This window comes from Salmo salar, unplaced genomic scaffold, assembly GCF_965601325.2.
Source record: "Salmo salar unplaced genomic scaffold, fSalSal1 ptg000691l, whole genome shotgun sequence".
Lineage (NCBI taxonomy): Eukaryota > Metazoa > Chordata > Actinopteri > Salmoniformes > Salmonidae > Salmo > Salmo salar.
In genome coordinates, this window is record NW_027675466.1 from 1601717 (window position 1) to 1618808 (window position 17092).

The 17092-nt window shown below is 40.8% G+C and overlaps 1 protein-coding gene across 1 annotated transcript; it reads left to right on the top strand.

The window, feature by feature from the left end:
• Nucleotides 1-472: 472 nt before the first annotated feature.
• On the top strand, nt 473-16596 carry LOC145877186 (uncharacterized). The gene is made up of 2 exons (XM_082972478.1): nt 473-1023; nt 16429-16596. The coding sequence occupies exons 1-2, from the start codon at nt 693-695 to the stop codon at nt 16500-16502; spliced, it is 405 nt and encodes a 134-aa protein (XP_082828604.1). The 5' UTR covers nt 473-692; the 3' UTR covers nt 16503-16596.
• The last annotated feature ends 496 nt before the right edge of the window (nt 16597-17092 follow it).

Below are 17092 nucleotides of genomic sequence, written 5' to 3' on the forward strand. Positions count from 1 at the left end.
TAACAAAGGTGCTTTTGGCTGGAGTCAAAATGACTCCAAAGGATTTGAATTAAAAGTAAATTTTGACACAGAAACACTAAACCATGATTTATATATATTAAAAACAAGTTGTTTGACAAAGTCATTAAAAATTGGAATAATTGAATGAACCACATTTTGGCTATGATAAAAGATATGCCTCTGGGGTCAAAATGATCCATGTCAGAAGTATGGTTCAATGAAAATATGTAGTGGGTGTAAAGTTTGTATTAAATTCTCACTCATTAAAAACGAATCAATCAACACATGCTTCTCTTTGAACGACTTAATATAATATTAAACTTTCCTGAAATAAATGAAAAATAAACGTTTGGTTCCTCAACTGCGTTGCCCTCCAGTCAGCAGATGGCGATGTGCGTCTTTTAGGTTCAGGCGATGCTGCCAGTGTGACGTATATCTAGTGGACGGGACGCTCCTTCAACAACAACAGCTAGTCAGACACCTCGGTAGCTTTCTAGCAAACATAGCTACAACATTCACGCTCTTTACACTGTTTTGGTGTATATTAGTCGCTGTGTATTAAACACACTTCTGTCGTATGTACTTGTTGGCCCATTTAATTATATATTTACGTTGTTTGTCAGCTAGCTGGTTTGCTAAGTTAGCTTAGAACTAGGCTAGTCGCTAATGCTAGCTAGCTAACATCCCCGACCATGAGTTCACTAAGCTACTCTCCTCCTGCTAAAGAAGAGGAGGTCTGCTGGACGGAGAAAGAAGCTCTAGTGAAAGAGGAGGAGGAAGAGGAGGCTGTTACAATACAAAAACAAGTAGAGGGTGAAGTTGTTAGCGTGAAAGAAGAAGAGAAAGACGTTACAGTGAAAGAAGAGGAAGACGCGTTCAGAGTGAAAGAGGAGGAGGATGTTACTGTAAAAGAAGAGGCGGCAGAGAAAGAGGAGGATTCCGTTTTTGGAGTGAAAGAGGAGGAGGGGGAGATGACTGTCACATTGGAGGAAGAAGAGGAGGTTGGAGATGTGTTTAACACCAGTAAGTACCGTCTCTGCAGTCGTTGAACCAATATGCAGTAAAAGGGTTCTACACTTTAATGTTGTTCTGTAGGAATGGCTGAAGCGACACTGTAACGTGTAGAACATCAAGAGTGGACCATCAACAAAACGTTAACAATTGATCAAATGCATCCAATGACAATGCCTGAAATACTGTAGTCCTCAATATCTCCTATTAGATTAGCCCAAGATGTTCTCTTAAAGGGGCAATCAGCAGTTGTTACATCCATTTTGGGACTTATACATTAATGATATGTACCCATCTGTTTCTTGAATAAATCACTTATAAATGCCTCATGAGCTTAGTTCAACTGTTGTACCCTATCAGAACCCAAATAAGCTTTTTTTACTCCAATGTTTGTCAGTAAATATAAACAAACACTGTATATCCTCAAAACATGGTTAAAACTATAATGTTGATATCATGAATGGTTACATTTCTCCAGCCCCATCCCTCAGCTTTTTACTGAAACGGGCAGGGAGTACGCTTTGTTATTGTTTCTACTGCTGATTGCTGCCCCCGTTACTCCTCAAGGTCCAAGGACTGTATGTTATTTTCAGAGGTAGACTGGCTCTGTTCAGGTAAAATAGTCAAATAATCCATCTAAATGTGAATTGATTCTCAATTGCAATACGTTTCTAGAAGCATAAATTGCTGTACTTTCATATCAATTCAGAATAATTTCACACAATATTTAAATATCACATCAAAATAATTTCACATAATACTTTCCGGACTAGTCTCCCCGTCCCTGCTGCTGAAAAACATCCCCACAGCATGATGCTGCCACCACCATGCTTCACCGTAGGGATGGTGCCAGGTTTCCTCCAGACGTGACGCTTGGCATTCAGGCCAATGAGTTCAATCTTGGTTTCATTAAGCCAGAGAATCTTGTTTCTCATGGTCTTAGAGTCCTTAAGGTGCCTTTTGTCAAACTCCAAGCAGGCTGTCATATGCTTTATACTGAGGAGTGGCTTCTGTCTGGCCACTACCATAAAGGTCTGATTGGTGGAGTGCTGCAGAGATGGTTGTCCTTCTGGAAGGTTCTCCCATCTCCACAGAGGAACTCTGGAGCTCTGTCAGAGTGACCATCAGGTTTGTGGGGGTGGGGACCAGCAGAATTTGTTTTTGGTACCCTTCCCCAGATCTGTGCCTCGACACAAGCTTGTCCTGGAGCTCTACGGACAGTTCCTTCGACCTCATGGCTTGGTTTTTGCTCTGACATGCACTGTCAACTCTGGGACGTTATATAGACAGGTGTGTGCCTTCCAAATCATATCCAATCAATTGAATTTACCACAGGTGGACTCCAAACAAGTTGTAGATACATCTCAAGGATGATTAATGGAAACAAGATGCACCTGAAAGCAATTTCGAGTCTCATAGCAAAGGGTCTGAATACTTCAGTAAATAAGGTATTTCTGTTTTTTACCTGTTTTCACTTTGTCATTATGGGCTATTGATGACACCCCTCTGAATATAGATAGCCTAACCATCAGAAAAACCTCTTCCTTAGAAGAGTCGTTATGCTCCTATAGTTTCTGGTAATAGACTACACCAGCAGTTGTTATGCTCCTATAGTTTCTGGTAATAGACTACACCAGCAGTCGTTATGCTCCTATAGTTTCTGGTAATAGGCTACACCAGCAGTCGTTATGCTCCTATAGTTTCTGGTAATAGGCTACACAAGCAGTCGTTATGCTCCTATAGTTTCTGGTAATAGGCTACACCAGCAGTCGTTATGCTCCTATAGTTTCTGGTAATAGGCTACACCAGCAGTCGTTATGCTCCTATAGTTTCTGGTAATAGACTACACCAGCAGTCATTATGCTCCTATAGTTTCTGGTAATAGGCTACACCAGCAGTCGTTATGCTCCTATAGTTTCTGGTAATAGGCTACACCAGCAGTTGTTATGCTCCTATAGTTTCTGGTAATAGGCTACACCAGCAGTCGTTATGCTCCTATAGTTTCTGGTAATAGGCTACACCAGCAGTCGTTATGCTCCTATAGTTTCTGGTAATAGACTACACCAGCAGTCGTTATGCTCCTATAGTTTCTGGTAATAGACTACAGTCGTTATGCTCCTATAGTTTCTGGTAATAGACTACACCAGCAGTCGTTATGCTCCTATAGTTTCTGGTAATAGACTACACCAGCAGTCGTTATGCTCCTATAGTTTCTGGTAATAGACTACACCTGCAGTCGTTATGCTCCTATAGTTTCTGGTAATAGACTACAGTCGTTATGCTCCTATAGTTTCTGGTAATAGGCTACACCAGCAGTCGTTATGCTCCTATAGTTTCTGGTAATAGGCTACACCAGCAGTCGTTATGCTCCTATAGTTTCTGGTAATAGACTACACCAGCAGTCGTTATGCTCCTATAGTTTCTGGTAATAGGCTACACCAGCAGTCGTTATGCTCCTATAGTTTCTGGTAATAGACTACACCTGCAGTCGTTATGCTCCTATAGTTTCTGGTAATAGACTACAGTCGTTATGCTCCTATAGTTTCTGGTAATAGGCTACACCAGCAGTCGTTATGCTCCTATAGTTTCTGGTAATAGACTACACCAGCAGTCGTTATGCTCCTATAGTTTCTGGTAATAGGCTACACCAGCAGTCGTTATGCTCCTATAGTTTCTGGTAATAGGCTACACCAGCAGTCGTTATGCTCCTATAGTTTCTGGTAATAGACTACACCAGCAGTCGTTATGCTCCTATAGTTTCTGGTAATAGGCTACACCAGCAGTCGTTATGCTCCTATAGTTTCTGGTAATAGGCTACACCAGCAGTCGTTATGCTCCTATAGTTTCTGGTAATAGACTACACCAGCAGTCGTTATGCTCCTATAGTTTCTGGTAATAGGCTACACCAGCAGTCGTTATGCTCCTATAGTTTCTGGTAATAGACTACACCAGCAGTCGTTATGCTCCTATAGTTTCTGGTAATAGACTACACCAGCAGTCGTTATGCTCCTATAGTTTCTGGTAATAGACTACAGTCGTTATGCTCCTATAGTTTCTGGTAATAGACTACACCAGCAGTCGTTATGCTCCTATAGTTTCTGGTAATAGACTACACCAGCAGTCGTTATGCTCCTATAGTTTCTGGTAATAGACTACACCAGCAGTCGTTATGCTCCTATAGTTTCTGGTAATAGGATACACCAGCAGTCGTTATGCTCCTATAGTTTCTGGTAATAGACTACACCAGCAGTCGTTATGCTCCTATAGTTTCTGGTAATAGGCTACACCAGCAGTCGTTATGCTCCTATAGTTTCTGGTAATAGACTACACCAGCAGTCGTTATGCTCCTATAGTTTCTGGTAATAGACTACACCAGCAGTCGTTATGCTCCTATAGTTTCTGGTAATAGGCTACACCAGCAGTCGTTATGCTCCTATAGTTTCTGGTAATAGACTACACCAGCAGTCGTTATGCTCCTATAGTTTCTGGTAATAGGCTACACCAGCAGTCGTTATGCTCCTATAGTTTCTGGTAATAGGCTACACCAGCAGTCGTTATGCTCCTATAGTTTCTGGTAATAGGCTACACCAGCAGTCGTTATGCTCCTATAGTTTCTGGTAATAGGCTACACCAGCAGTCGTTATGCTCCTATAGTTTCTGGTAATAGACTACACCAGCAGTCGTTATGCTCCTATAGTTTCTGGTAATAGACTACAGTCGTTATGCTCCTATAGTTTCTGGTAATAGACTACACCAGCAGTCGTTATGCTCCTATAGTTTCTGGTAATAGGCTACACCAGCAGTCGTTATGCTCCTATAGTTTCTGGTAATAGGCTACACCAGCAGTCGTTATGCTCCTATAGTTTCTGGTAATAGACTACACCAGCAGTCGTTATGCTCCTATAGTTTCTGGTAATAGACTACACCAGCAGTCGTTATGCTCCTATAGTTTCTGGTAATAGACTACACCAGCAGTCGTTATGCTCCTATAGTTTCTGGTATTAGGCTACACCAGCAGTCAGCAACCTTTTCCATTTGGTGCCAATTTCTGATCATTTCTACTGATCTGGTGCTAGTTATGATTTTCATATTCACATTTTACTGGAACAGTTTCATTTAATTTATAATAGTATTAATAATTATAATTGTCTTTATCTCAACATCATTCTCTGTGGTTAATCTACATTCTATTTAAATGAAAATTATAAATATACATTTTTATTTCCATTGCTAAGTTTAAAATGACCTACATAAAGCCCAAAAATTTAAACACGCCAACTCATTAGTGGTGGTGTGTTAAGACAATCAGAAATACTATCAGACATCCCCAAATGTAACTTTGACTATAATTACTGTTCCCTGAAGGAGGGAAACGAGGTACAACACCTGTTTGGCCCCACCCCTTCCTGGGTCGGTGAAGAGCGGTATTAAATTTAAGGAAGAAATCCGAGCCTCGCGCTCATCACCTGTAGAAGGCGGGGCTTCCAGCGAGGCGTGGATTTAATAGTATGTTGTACCTAGTTTCCCTCCTTCAGGGAACAGTAGTTATAGTCATAACGTGTGGATTTAATAGTATGATGTACCTAGTTTCCCTCCTTCAGGGAACAGTAGTTATAGTCATAACGTTACGCTTGTCAAATGATGAACTTTAACTTAAATACTGGATCTTGCTGTCGGACAGTTTTTTTGTATTCAGATCTCTGAAATGCTCTCTAATTACGTAACATTTAGTGTCTCCTTATGGTACGCTGGGAAAATAGTTTTCATGGGCACAGAAATCCTAAATCATTTCAGAGTTTGCTAAATCCAATGGTTCTAACCAAGAGTCATCTTTACTTTATTGACAACACCCAAATGGATACTGTCATTAACGCAGTTCTTCAATAATTACACATAATTCTTAACCTCTATGGGCTAGGTGGGACGCTAGCGTCCCACCCGTGGTGCACTCCATCAACAGCAGGTGCATTTCAAGAGCGGCAAATTTGAATCCAAATAAATGTCAAAATTCAAATTTTTCAAACATACAACTATTTTACACCCTTTGAAAGATAAACATCTCCTTAATCTAACCACATTTTACGATTTCAAAAAGGTTTTACGGCGAAAGCATAAATTTAGAGTATGTTAGGACAGTACATTTACAAGAGTTGTGTGTAATGTTTTGTCAATTCAAAGACAGGGTCACCAAAACCATAAAACCAGCTAAAATGATGCACTAACCTTTTACAATCTCCATCAGATGACACTCCTAGGACATTATGTTAGACAATGCATGCATTTTTAGTTCTATCAAGTTCATATTTATATCCAAAAACAGCGTTTTACTATGGCATTGATGTTGAGGAAATCGTTTCCCTCCAATAACCGGCAGTCAAGTCAACACCACAAATTAAATAATTAAAATTAGAAAACATTGGTAAAATATTATATTGTCATTTAAAGAATTATAGATTTACATCTCTTGAACCCAATCAACTTGCCAGATTTAAAAATAACCTTACTGGGAAATCACACTTTGCAATAATCTGAGCACTGCGCCCAGACAAATACGCGTTGCGATACAGACTAGACGTCATGTTGGGGAGATCTAAAATCGAAAATACTATGTAAATAATCCATTACCTTTGATTCTCTTCATCAGATGTCACTTCCAGGTATCACAGGTCCATAACGAATGTAGTTTTGTTCAAAAAAGCTCATCATTTATGTCCAAAAATCTCTGTCTTGTTAGCACATGATCTAAGCCAGCCGGACTTCTCGTCATGAACGAGGGGAAAAAATATATTTACGTTCGTTAAAACATGTCAAACGTTGTATAGCATAAATCATTAGGGCCTTTTTTTAACCAGAACATGAATAATATTCAAGGTGGACGAATGCATACTCTTTTATAACGTATTGGAACGAGGGTACCCAACATGAACTCGCGCGCCAGGTGTCTAATGGGCCATCATCGTTCCATGGCTCTTGTTCGGTCAGATCTCCCTCCAGAAGACTCAAAACACTTTGTAAAGGCTGGTGACATCTAGTGGAAGCAATAGGAAGTGCCAAAATATTCCTCAGCCCCTGTGTTTTTCAATGGGATAGGTTTAAAGGTAATACAACACATCAGGTATCCACTTCCTGTCAGAAAATGTCTCAGGGTTTTGCCTGCCAAATGAGTTCTGTTATACTCACAGACACCATTCAAACAGTTTTAGAAAATTTAGGGTGTTTTCTATCCATATGTAATAAGTATATGCATATTCTAGTTACTGGGTAGGAGTGGTAACCAGATTAAATCGGGTATGTTTTTTTATCCAGCCGTGTCAATACTGCCCCCTAGCCCTAACAGGTTAATACTGTAGCTGTTTAGTTAGTCACATGTTCAACTATCATCAGCTGATCCAGGAAATCATTTTCTGAATGACAGTCACATGACAAACATCACGACATGCAACAACAACCAAAGTGCTTCTTCATTCATTACTCTGGTAAAGACAGTTATGCCGTGCTCCACGTTGGATCCAACATCCCTAAGAAATTGATGTTTATAATGTGTTATTGTCTGCCTGATTTACAGTAGCGTCTCGTTAGTCTGTTTGCACACAGAGATACTTAGCTCATAATGTGTAGAGAACTGTTCCTTGATGGATAGGCTACTGTACAACACACAGAGCTATTTTCCTTTATTCAGGACATTTAGAATGACAACACATTACAGAATAGCCTAGTGGGATTATTCACAAAATTATCTGGTGATCAGGTTATGAAATGTCATGAAAGACATTTTAGTTTCCATGTTTCACCTGAAGTATGAAATTATTTATAGTCCTAGGTCTATGTTGTTAGGTGAAGTTATGGGTCCTGCAGTATGTCTATGTTATTGTTTGTTGAAGTTATGGGCCAATTTGTTAACTTCTTCGGGCTAGGGGGCAGTGTTCGGAAGTTCGGAGAGTCTGGCATGCCCAAAGGAAACTGACTGTTACTCAGACCCAGAAGCTAGGATATGCATATAATTGGTTGTATTTGATAGAAAACACTTTGCTTGATTTACAGTTTTATTGTTTATTTACATATTAGGGTACCTGAGGATTGATTAGAAACGTTGTTTGACTTGTTTGGATGAAGTTTATTGGTAACCTTTTTGGATTATTTTGTCTGCATGTTGAACGGGTGGATTACTGAACAAAACGCGCCAACCAAACTGAGTTTTTGGGATATAAAGAGGGACTTTATCAAACAAAACAACCATTTATTGTGTAGCTGGGACCCTTGGGATTGCAAACAGAGGAAGATCTTCAAAGGTAAGTGATTTATTTTATCGCTATTTTTTATTTTTGTGACGGCTGTGCTGGTTTGAGAAATATTTCTATGCAGCAAGTATGCGGGGCGCTGTCAAATCAAATCAAATCAAATTTATTTATATAGCCCTTCGTACATCAGCTGAAATCTCAAAGTGCTGTACAGAAACCCAGCCTAAAACCCCAAACAGCAAGCAATGCATGTGAAAGAAGCACGGTGGCTAGGAAAAACTCCCTAGAAAGGCCAAAAACCTAGGAAGAAACCTAGAGAGGAACCAGGCTATGAGGGGTGGCCAGTCCTCTTCTGGCTGTGCCGGGTGGATATTATAACAGAACATGGTCAAGATGTTAAAATGTTCATAAATGACCAGCATGGTCAAATAATAATAATCATAGTAGTTGTCGAGGGTGCAACAAGCACGTCCGGTGAACAGGTCAGGGTTCCGTAGCCGCAGGCAGAACAGTTGAAACTGGAGCAGCAGCATGGCCAGGTGGACTGGGGACAGCAAGGAGTCATCATGCCAGGTAGTCCTGAGGCATGGTCCTAGGGCTCAGGTCCTCCGAGAGAAAGAAAGAAAGAGAGAAAGAGAGAATTAGAGAGAGCATATTTAAATTCACACAGGACACCGGATAAGACAAGACAATACTCCAGATGTAACAGACTGACCCTAGCCCCCCGACACATAAACTACTGCAGCATAAATACTGGAGGCTGAGACAGGAGGGATCAGAAGACACTGTGGCCCCATCCGATGATACCCCCAGACAGGGCCAAACAGGCAGGATATAACCCCACCCACTTTGCCAAAGCACAGCCCCCACACCACTAGAGGGATGTCTACAACCACCAACTTACCGTCCGAAGACAAGGCCGAGTAAAGCCCACAAAGATCTCCGCCATGGCACAACCCAAGGGGGGGGCGCCAACCCAGACAGGAAGACCATGTCAGTGACTCAACCCACTCAAGTGACGCACCCCTCCCATGGACGGCATGGAAGAACACCAGTAAGTCAGTGACTCAGCCCCTGTAATAGGGTTAGAGGCAGAGAATCCCAGTGGAAAGAGGGGAACCGGCAAGGCAGAGACAGCAAGGGCGGTTCGTTGCTCCAGCCTTTCCGTTCACCTTCACACTCCTGGGCCAGACTATACTTAATCATAGGACCTACTGAAGAGATAAGTCTTCAGTAAAGACTTAAAGGTTAAGACTGAGTCTGCGTCTCTCACATGGGTAGGCAGACCATTCCATAAAAATGGAGCTCTATAGGAGAAAGCCCTGCCTCCAGCTGTTTGCTTAGAAATTCTAGGGACAATTAGGATGCCTGCGTCTTGTGACCGTAGCGTACGTGTAGGTATGTACGGCAGGACCAAATCGGAAAGATAGGTAGGAGGAAGCCCATGTAATGCTTTGTAGGTTAGCTTTGTCCTCAGATAATAAAATGCTATGCTTTCACCGTAAAGCCTATTGTAAATCGGACAATGCGGTTCGATTACCAAGATTCTAAACTAAAGAATCATGTATGACACTTGTATTTTCATGAATGTTTAATATTACGATTTTTGTATTTTGAATTTCACGCTCTGCAATTTACCGGATGTTGTCTAAGTGGAACGCTAGCAGAACACTGATCCGTAAGAAGTTAAACACTTAGCGTACAAACCCTCATTGTCAGGCTGATGGCAAAGCTAAACTTGCCAAAGAGCATTTTACTGGTTGAAGTGTTTAAGTATAAAGCAGTTGGTTTATATCACAAAGTTAAGTTGGAGATTCAAACGATCCTTACAGTTATAATCTAATAGTAGTGTGAAATGCACTCATAATCAACCTAGAAATGGAGGCTATTTTTGCAGTCAGCCTATGAGAACTCCCCTGAGATTTCCCCCATGGTGGTGAATTAGTGAATAGACACAGAGCTTAATGTGAGTTTCCTTGAGTACCACTCCTGATCTTGTGCTGTAATATTCAGAATACATCGTGAAAAACTAAAATCTTTGCTCACCATTTTTTTCTCCTGGCAGATATACTACATCCATAACTAGGGGTTTCCTCATTACCAGATATACTACGTCCATAACTAGTGGTTTCCTCATGACCAAATATACTACATCCATAACTAGTGGTTTCCTCATTACCAGATATACTACATCCATAACTAGTGGTTTCCTCATTACCAGATATACTACATCCATAACTAGTGGTTTCCTCATTACCAGATATACTACATCCATAACTAGTGGTTTCCTCATGACCAAATATACTACATCCATAACTAGCGGTTTCCTCATTACCAGATATACTACATCCATAACTAGTGGTTTCCTCATTACCAGATATACTACATCCATAACTAGTGGTTTCCTCATTACCAGATATACTACATCCATAACTAGTGGTTTCCTCGTTACCAAATATACTACATCCATAACTAGTAGTTTCCTCGTTACCAAATATACTACATCCATAACTAGTAGTTTCCTCATTACCAAATATACTACATCCATAACTAGTGGTTTCCTCATTACCAGATATACTACATCCATAACTAGTGGTTTCATCATTACCAGATATACTACATCCATAACTAGTGGTTTCCTCATTACCAAATATACTACATCCATAACTAGTGGCTTCCTAATTACCAGATATACTACATCCATAACTAGTGGTTTCCTCATTACCAGATATACTACATCCATAACTAGTGGTTTCCTCATTACCAGATATACTACATCCATAACTAGTGGTTTCCTCATTACCAGATATACTACATCCATAACTAGTGGTTTCCTCATTACCAGATATTCTACATCCATAACTTGCTGTTTCCTCATTACCAGATATACTACATCCATAACTAGTGGTTTCCTCATTACCAGATATACTACATCCATAACTAGTGGTTTCCTCATTACCAGATATACTACATCCATAACTAGTGGTTTCCTCATTACCAGATATACTACATCCATAACTAGTGGTTTCCTCATTACCAGATATACTACATCCATAACTAGTGGTTTCCTCATTACCAGATATACTACATCCATAACTAGTGGTTTCCTCATTACCAGATATACTACATCCATAACTTGCTGTTTCCTCATTAGAAGGGAGGAGTTTCTGCAACCATATTGTGTGTGCTTTGCCCTCGTGCCGCAATTTTAGCAAACACAGAAAGGGGCCTGTATTGGAGACCAAAAGTCGTCTGGCACACTGCTTAGGATTTCAACAACTTTAATAATTGATTTCTAGCCTACAATCATCAGTTTTACTACTAATGTGAAAACAAGACTAAATATGACTATTCTTGCTCATTTTAAGAAATTAAATAATTGTAACATTCATTACAGACGTCAGTTGTTGTACATCATGGCTCCGCTGTTGGCATCACCTTATACAGTGGATTACCGCTGTTGTGGGCCTTTATATCATCTGTCTGACTTTGTTGTTCACACAGGAGAGATACTTAACTATCGTGGATCCTCTGGGGAGCCTCAACAACCTCATGATGCTGAAGAGGCAGAGAAGAGTCTCTCCACATTAGAACACCTCAATAAACACCTGCAGACATCCACAGGGAAGAAAACTCACTGCTGCTCTGACTGTGGGAAGAGATTCACCTCATCAGGCATTAAAATTCATCAGAGAACACACACAGGAGAGAAACCTTATTGCTGTGGTGAATGTGGGAAGAGTTTTGGTCGATCTAGCCATCTGACTCAACACAAGAGAATACACACAGGACAGAAACCTTATAGCTGTGGTCAATGTGGGAAGAGTTTTAGTCAATCTGGCCAGCTGGTATCACACCAGAGAATACACACAGGAGAGAAATCTTATAGCTGTGACCAATGTGGGAAGAGTTTTGGTGGATCTGGAGAGCTGACAGTGCACCAGAGAACACACACAGGAGAGAAACCTTATAGCTGTGATATATGTGGGAAGAGATACTCTGATAAAAGATCTCTGATCAAACATCAGAAAATACATACATGAAGGAATTGTTTCATGATATCAATGAAATGAAATCTCACAATGTAGAATGTTTTAACATTGTAGAAGGAGTATTTTAATGTCACAATGTAGGACCCTAAACGTTTGTCCCCTGTTCTATTGATTTCAACATGATATGGATATTAGCCTCAGGGGGAAAATCCAGGCTCTGAATTGAAAGAGTTACTATTTATGAGATTTAACAAAAAGTGACTAACACAAAAAGAGTTGTGTTACACTTACCATGTTGGTGACCCACTTGAATCAAAATGCAACACTTCAAAATGTAGTGAGCTGTTTTCTACAAATTGTCCTCTAACCAGGGATGTACACATTATTCCCAGATTCCGTGTGGTTGTGGAGCTGTTCGTTTTAACAGGACGCGCAACCTCATCTTCCTCCTTTCGCACAATTGATTGCCAGCAGCATACCACCCTGCATCCCACTGCTTGCTTGCTTCTGAAGCTAAGCAGGGTTGGTCCTGGTCAGTCCCTGGATGGGAGACCATATGCTGCTGGAGGGCTAGTCGGAGGTACTCTTTCCTCTGGTCTAAACAATATCCCAATGCCCCAGGGCAGTGACTGCCCAGTGTAGGGTGCCGTCTTTCGGATGGGACGTTTAAACGGGTGTCCTGACTCTCTGAGGTCATTAAAGATCCCATTGCACTTATTGTAAGAGTAGGGGTGTTAACCCCGGTGTCCTGGCTAAATTCCCAATCTGGCCCTCATACCATCACGGCCACCTAATCATCCCCAGCTTACAATTGGCTCATTCATCCCCCTCCTCTCCCCTGTAACTATTCCCCAGGTTGTTGCTGTAAATGAGAATGTGTTCTCAGTCAACTTAACTGGTAAAACAACGGTAGAAAAAAAATCTACATGATATCGATGAGTTATGACAAATAAGTGTTGTGTTCCTTTGTTTAGCGACCCCTACATTTAAATGCATCACTCCAAAATGTAGCTGACTGTCTTCTGCAGGTTGTCCTCTAACCAGTGAGGTAACAGATATCTCCCATTTCCATGTGTTTTTTTTTGTTGTGTTAATTTCAACAACGTGTAGAACTGATTTCCCCTCTAATTGATATCAGTGATTTATTGCTACTTGTCAAAACAACAGCGTTTCTGGTGCTTGTGCAGTTTATAAGGAGCTTGTTTTAAAAAATCCAAGTAATATGATTATTGTGGCAGATGTTTGTGTACATAGCACATGTTATGTTTAGGTTTTCAATTTATCACAAACTGTTTCTGTTTCTGCATGTTGGTTATTGATTTAGACACGTTAAAACTGTGTTTTGACATTGGGGATATCCCATCTAGCAAAATGTCATTGAAAAGTCGTTGAAAATAACACTATGCAACCAAACATTTCATTTTTACATTTCATGTAACATTTAGTAGTGATAATTATTCATGCAACCAACTGACCATTTTTTGGGTACAATTATATTGACATTGTTGCCCTGCTTTTAGAATATCAGGGTTCATTCTCAGATGTGCCAACCCAAATGTACTAGAGCATGACATTGGGGACTGGGCCCCGATCCAACAACATGCCTATCTAGTGAACCCTGAAAAGAGAGAGAAGCTCTGCAGTGAGGTGGAAAGTTACATGTCCGTGTTAAGGACAACTTGGTTGCTGATTGTCTCAAAGTGGGCAGTCAAAAAGACTTGTGTTGTGCATTTAACCAGTGCTTAAAGCATGGATCACAATTTATTTTGACTGCACGTTTTTCCGTATTGGAGATGAGTTTTGTTTGGGCTCGTTCCAAGGGGACGAGAGTTCTAGAAGCTAGTGAGTTTTAGGAAGACGAGAGTTCTAGAAGCTAGTGGGATTTAGGAAGACGAGAGTTCTAGAAGCTAGTGGGTTTTAGGATTCTATGGAAAGAAAATGGATCTTAAAAATTATGCAATTGTAAATTATTATTTAGAAATACGTGTTTTTAATTGTTGACAGCCAGTAGACACCATGTTTATATTGTAGAAGGTGAAGCATTGTAGAAGCATTGTGAAGCATTAAGTGAAATGGAAGTTGTAGAGATCTGAATGAAGACGAGAGTTCTAGAAGCTAGTGAGTTTTAGGAAGACGAGAGTTCTAGAAGCTAGTGAGTTTTAGGAAGACGAGAGTTCTAGAAGCTAGTGAGTTTTAGGAAGACGAGAGTTCTAGAAGCTAGTGAGTTTTAGGAAGACGAGAGTTCTAGAAGCTAGTGAGTTTTAGGAAGACGAGAGTTCTAGAAGCTAGTGAGTTTTAGGAAGACGAGAGTTCTAGAAGCTAGTGAGTTTTAGGAAGACGAGAGTTCTAGAAGCTAGTGAGTTTTAGGAAGACGAGTGTTCTAGAAGCTAGTGAGTTTCAGGAAGACGAGAGTTCTAGAAGCTAGTGGGATTTAGGATTCTATAGAAAGAAAAAGGAGAAACAAATAATACTATTGTATATTATTATTTAGAAATGCGTGTTTTTTTCTTGTTTTTAATTGTTGACAGCCAGTAGACACCATGTTTATATTGTATTAGGTGAAGCATTGTAGTTGATTATAATGAGAAATGGAAGTTGTTTTCTGTTGGTGGTGAGCAAACTTTTCCAACTAAAATATAGGATATATTTGTTGTCTTAAGGGGGGAGGTATTACAGGCTTTGGTTTTTCCATTTATGTTTTGAGGTTGGACTTTAGCACGTCTAGCTCGTTAGCACGTCTAGCTCGTTAGCACGTCTAGCTCGTTAGCACGTCTAGCTCGTTAGCACGTCTAGCTCCGTCAGCCCGTCTAGCTCGTTAGCACGTCTAGCTCCGTCAGCCCGTCTAGCTCGTTAGCACGTCTAGCTCGTCAGCACGTCTAGCTCGTTAGCACGTCTAGCTCCGTCAGCCCGTCTAGCTCGTTAGCACGTCTAGCTCGTCAGCACGTCTAGCTCGTTAGCGCGTCTAGCTCGTTAGCACATAGGACGCACTGATTGGTGTCACCTCGTTAGTCAGTATGTGTTACACCTGTGCTGGCTTGTCCATCTCGTTAGTGGGAAGGTGTTTCACCTGAGCTGGTCCAGGTTCTATTTAAGAGTGTCTGGCCCAGTGCTCCAGTTGTCTTGATACATGTGGAGAGTCAACACCTTTAGTTGCTCCACCTTTTTGGTTTGCTTCCTGTCTTTAAGTTTGGTGTGGGTTTTTCTTTTGTTTTCCTCTTCTTGGGCAGATTTAGTGGGTCTCATGGTGGGTGTCTTTTATGTCCCAGTTGTTGTTACTAGTCAACTTCCAGTGGACACCCCCATAGTGTCTTTCAGAGACCCTCCTAAAAAACAAGCTTATATTTTGGGTTGGATGTTGCATCCAATTAATAGTTTAATCAATGGCATTTCCTTAGAATGTTCATTAGTCTTTCAGTTGTTAGTCTTCTGTTTGTTGTTTACTAAATATTTCTGTTTATTTTCATTTTTTTATTTTTTCCTGTGAAGCCATTGTGTTGCATCCATGTCTGAAATGTGCTGTATAAATAAAGCTGGATTTGATTTCAACAAATTAACCCAATGACTGGCCAATCAACAGACTCTTGGTATGAAAAACAGTATCACGTTTCCAGCCTGCTGAAGGCGTGGTGGAGTGGTAAACACCACCCCCGGCTCTACCAGGGGCTTGAGGTGGTCTCCCACAGCTCTGCTTATGTCATGTTCTGTGGCCTTGCTGTTCCATTTCTTGACTGCCCCTGCAACACAGAAATGCATTTAGTCATATTATATAAAACACTCAATGTAATGTATATGGAGCATCTATGGCCTCAGTTACACCTGGCACCTACATGTGACTTCTGTCATCTGATCACTCCAAGCTGCATTAGGTTCAGATCTACCAGGATGGGCCTTTGACATAGTCTGGACGCAGTCAGACCACTGAATATGCATAAGCAATGTAAAGAGGTGGGGTGAATGAGGGGAAAAGTACATTTGACACAAATTACCTTCGTAATAAATAAATGTTGTTGGTCACATACAGGTGTTCAGCAGATGTTATTGCAGGTGTAGGGAAATGCTTGTCCTTCTAGTTCCCACAGTGCAGGAATATCTAACAAGTGATGTTTCTATATGATAACAATAGAGTAATATATTTAACGCCCCTCCCTCTGTCTGCCGTATTCTCTCTGCTCTTGTTTCCTTATTAGGATGCCGGTGGGCGGAGCTGGGAGGGTCGTCAGCTAAATGGGAAGCACCTGGGCCCGGGTGTGTCCCAGGATAAATAGACCTCTTCCACAGTCATGAAGGGAGACCCTCTCCATGCAGACACCTTGTTGATTTTGGTTGTGTTATCTAATAAATATATATTTTTGATACTCCTTGTCTCCACATTGTCTCCCTTTTGTTGCGAACTCAGAGCTGGTTCATAACAGAATGGAATTAGGAATATATGAATAAACAATGTCAGAGCAGCATAGACTGAGATACAGTTTATACATATGAGATGAGAAATGCAAGATATGTAAACATTATTAAAGTGACTAGTGTTCCATTTATTAAAGTGGCCAATGATGTCAAGTCTATATGTAGGCTGCAGCCTCTCTGTGCTATTTAACAGTCTGATGGCCTTGAGATAGAAGCTGTTTTTCAGTCTTTCGGTCCCAGCTTTGATGCACCTGTACTGATATCGCCTTCTGAATGATAGCGGGGTGAACAGGCAGTGGCTCAGGTGGCTCGGGTAATAACAAAGAACATGTATGTATGCCTGGGGGGAAATTCACTTTCATACAGCAATACCAGTGGACAATTTGCACTAAATAAACATAAATGGAACATATTCCCTTTTGCTGACGTGATGAACCACTAAGGGGA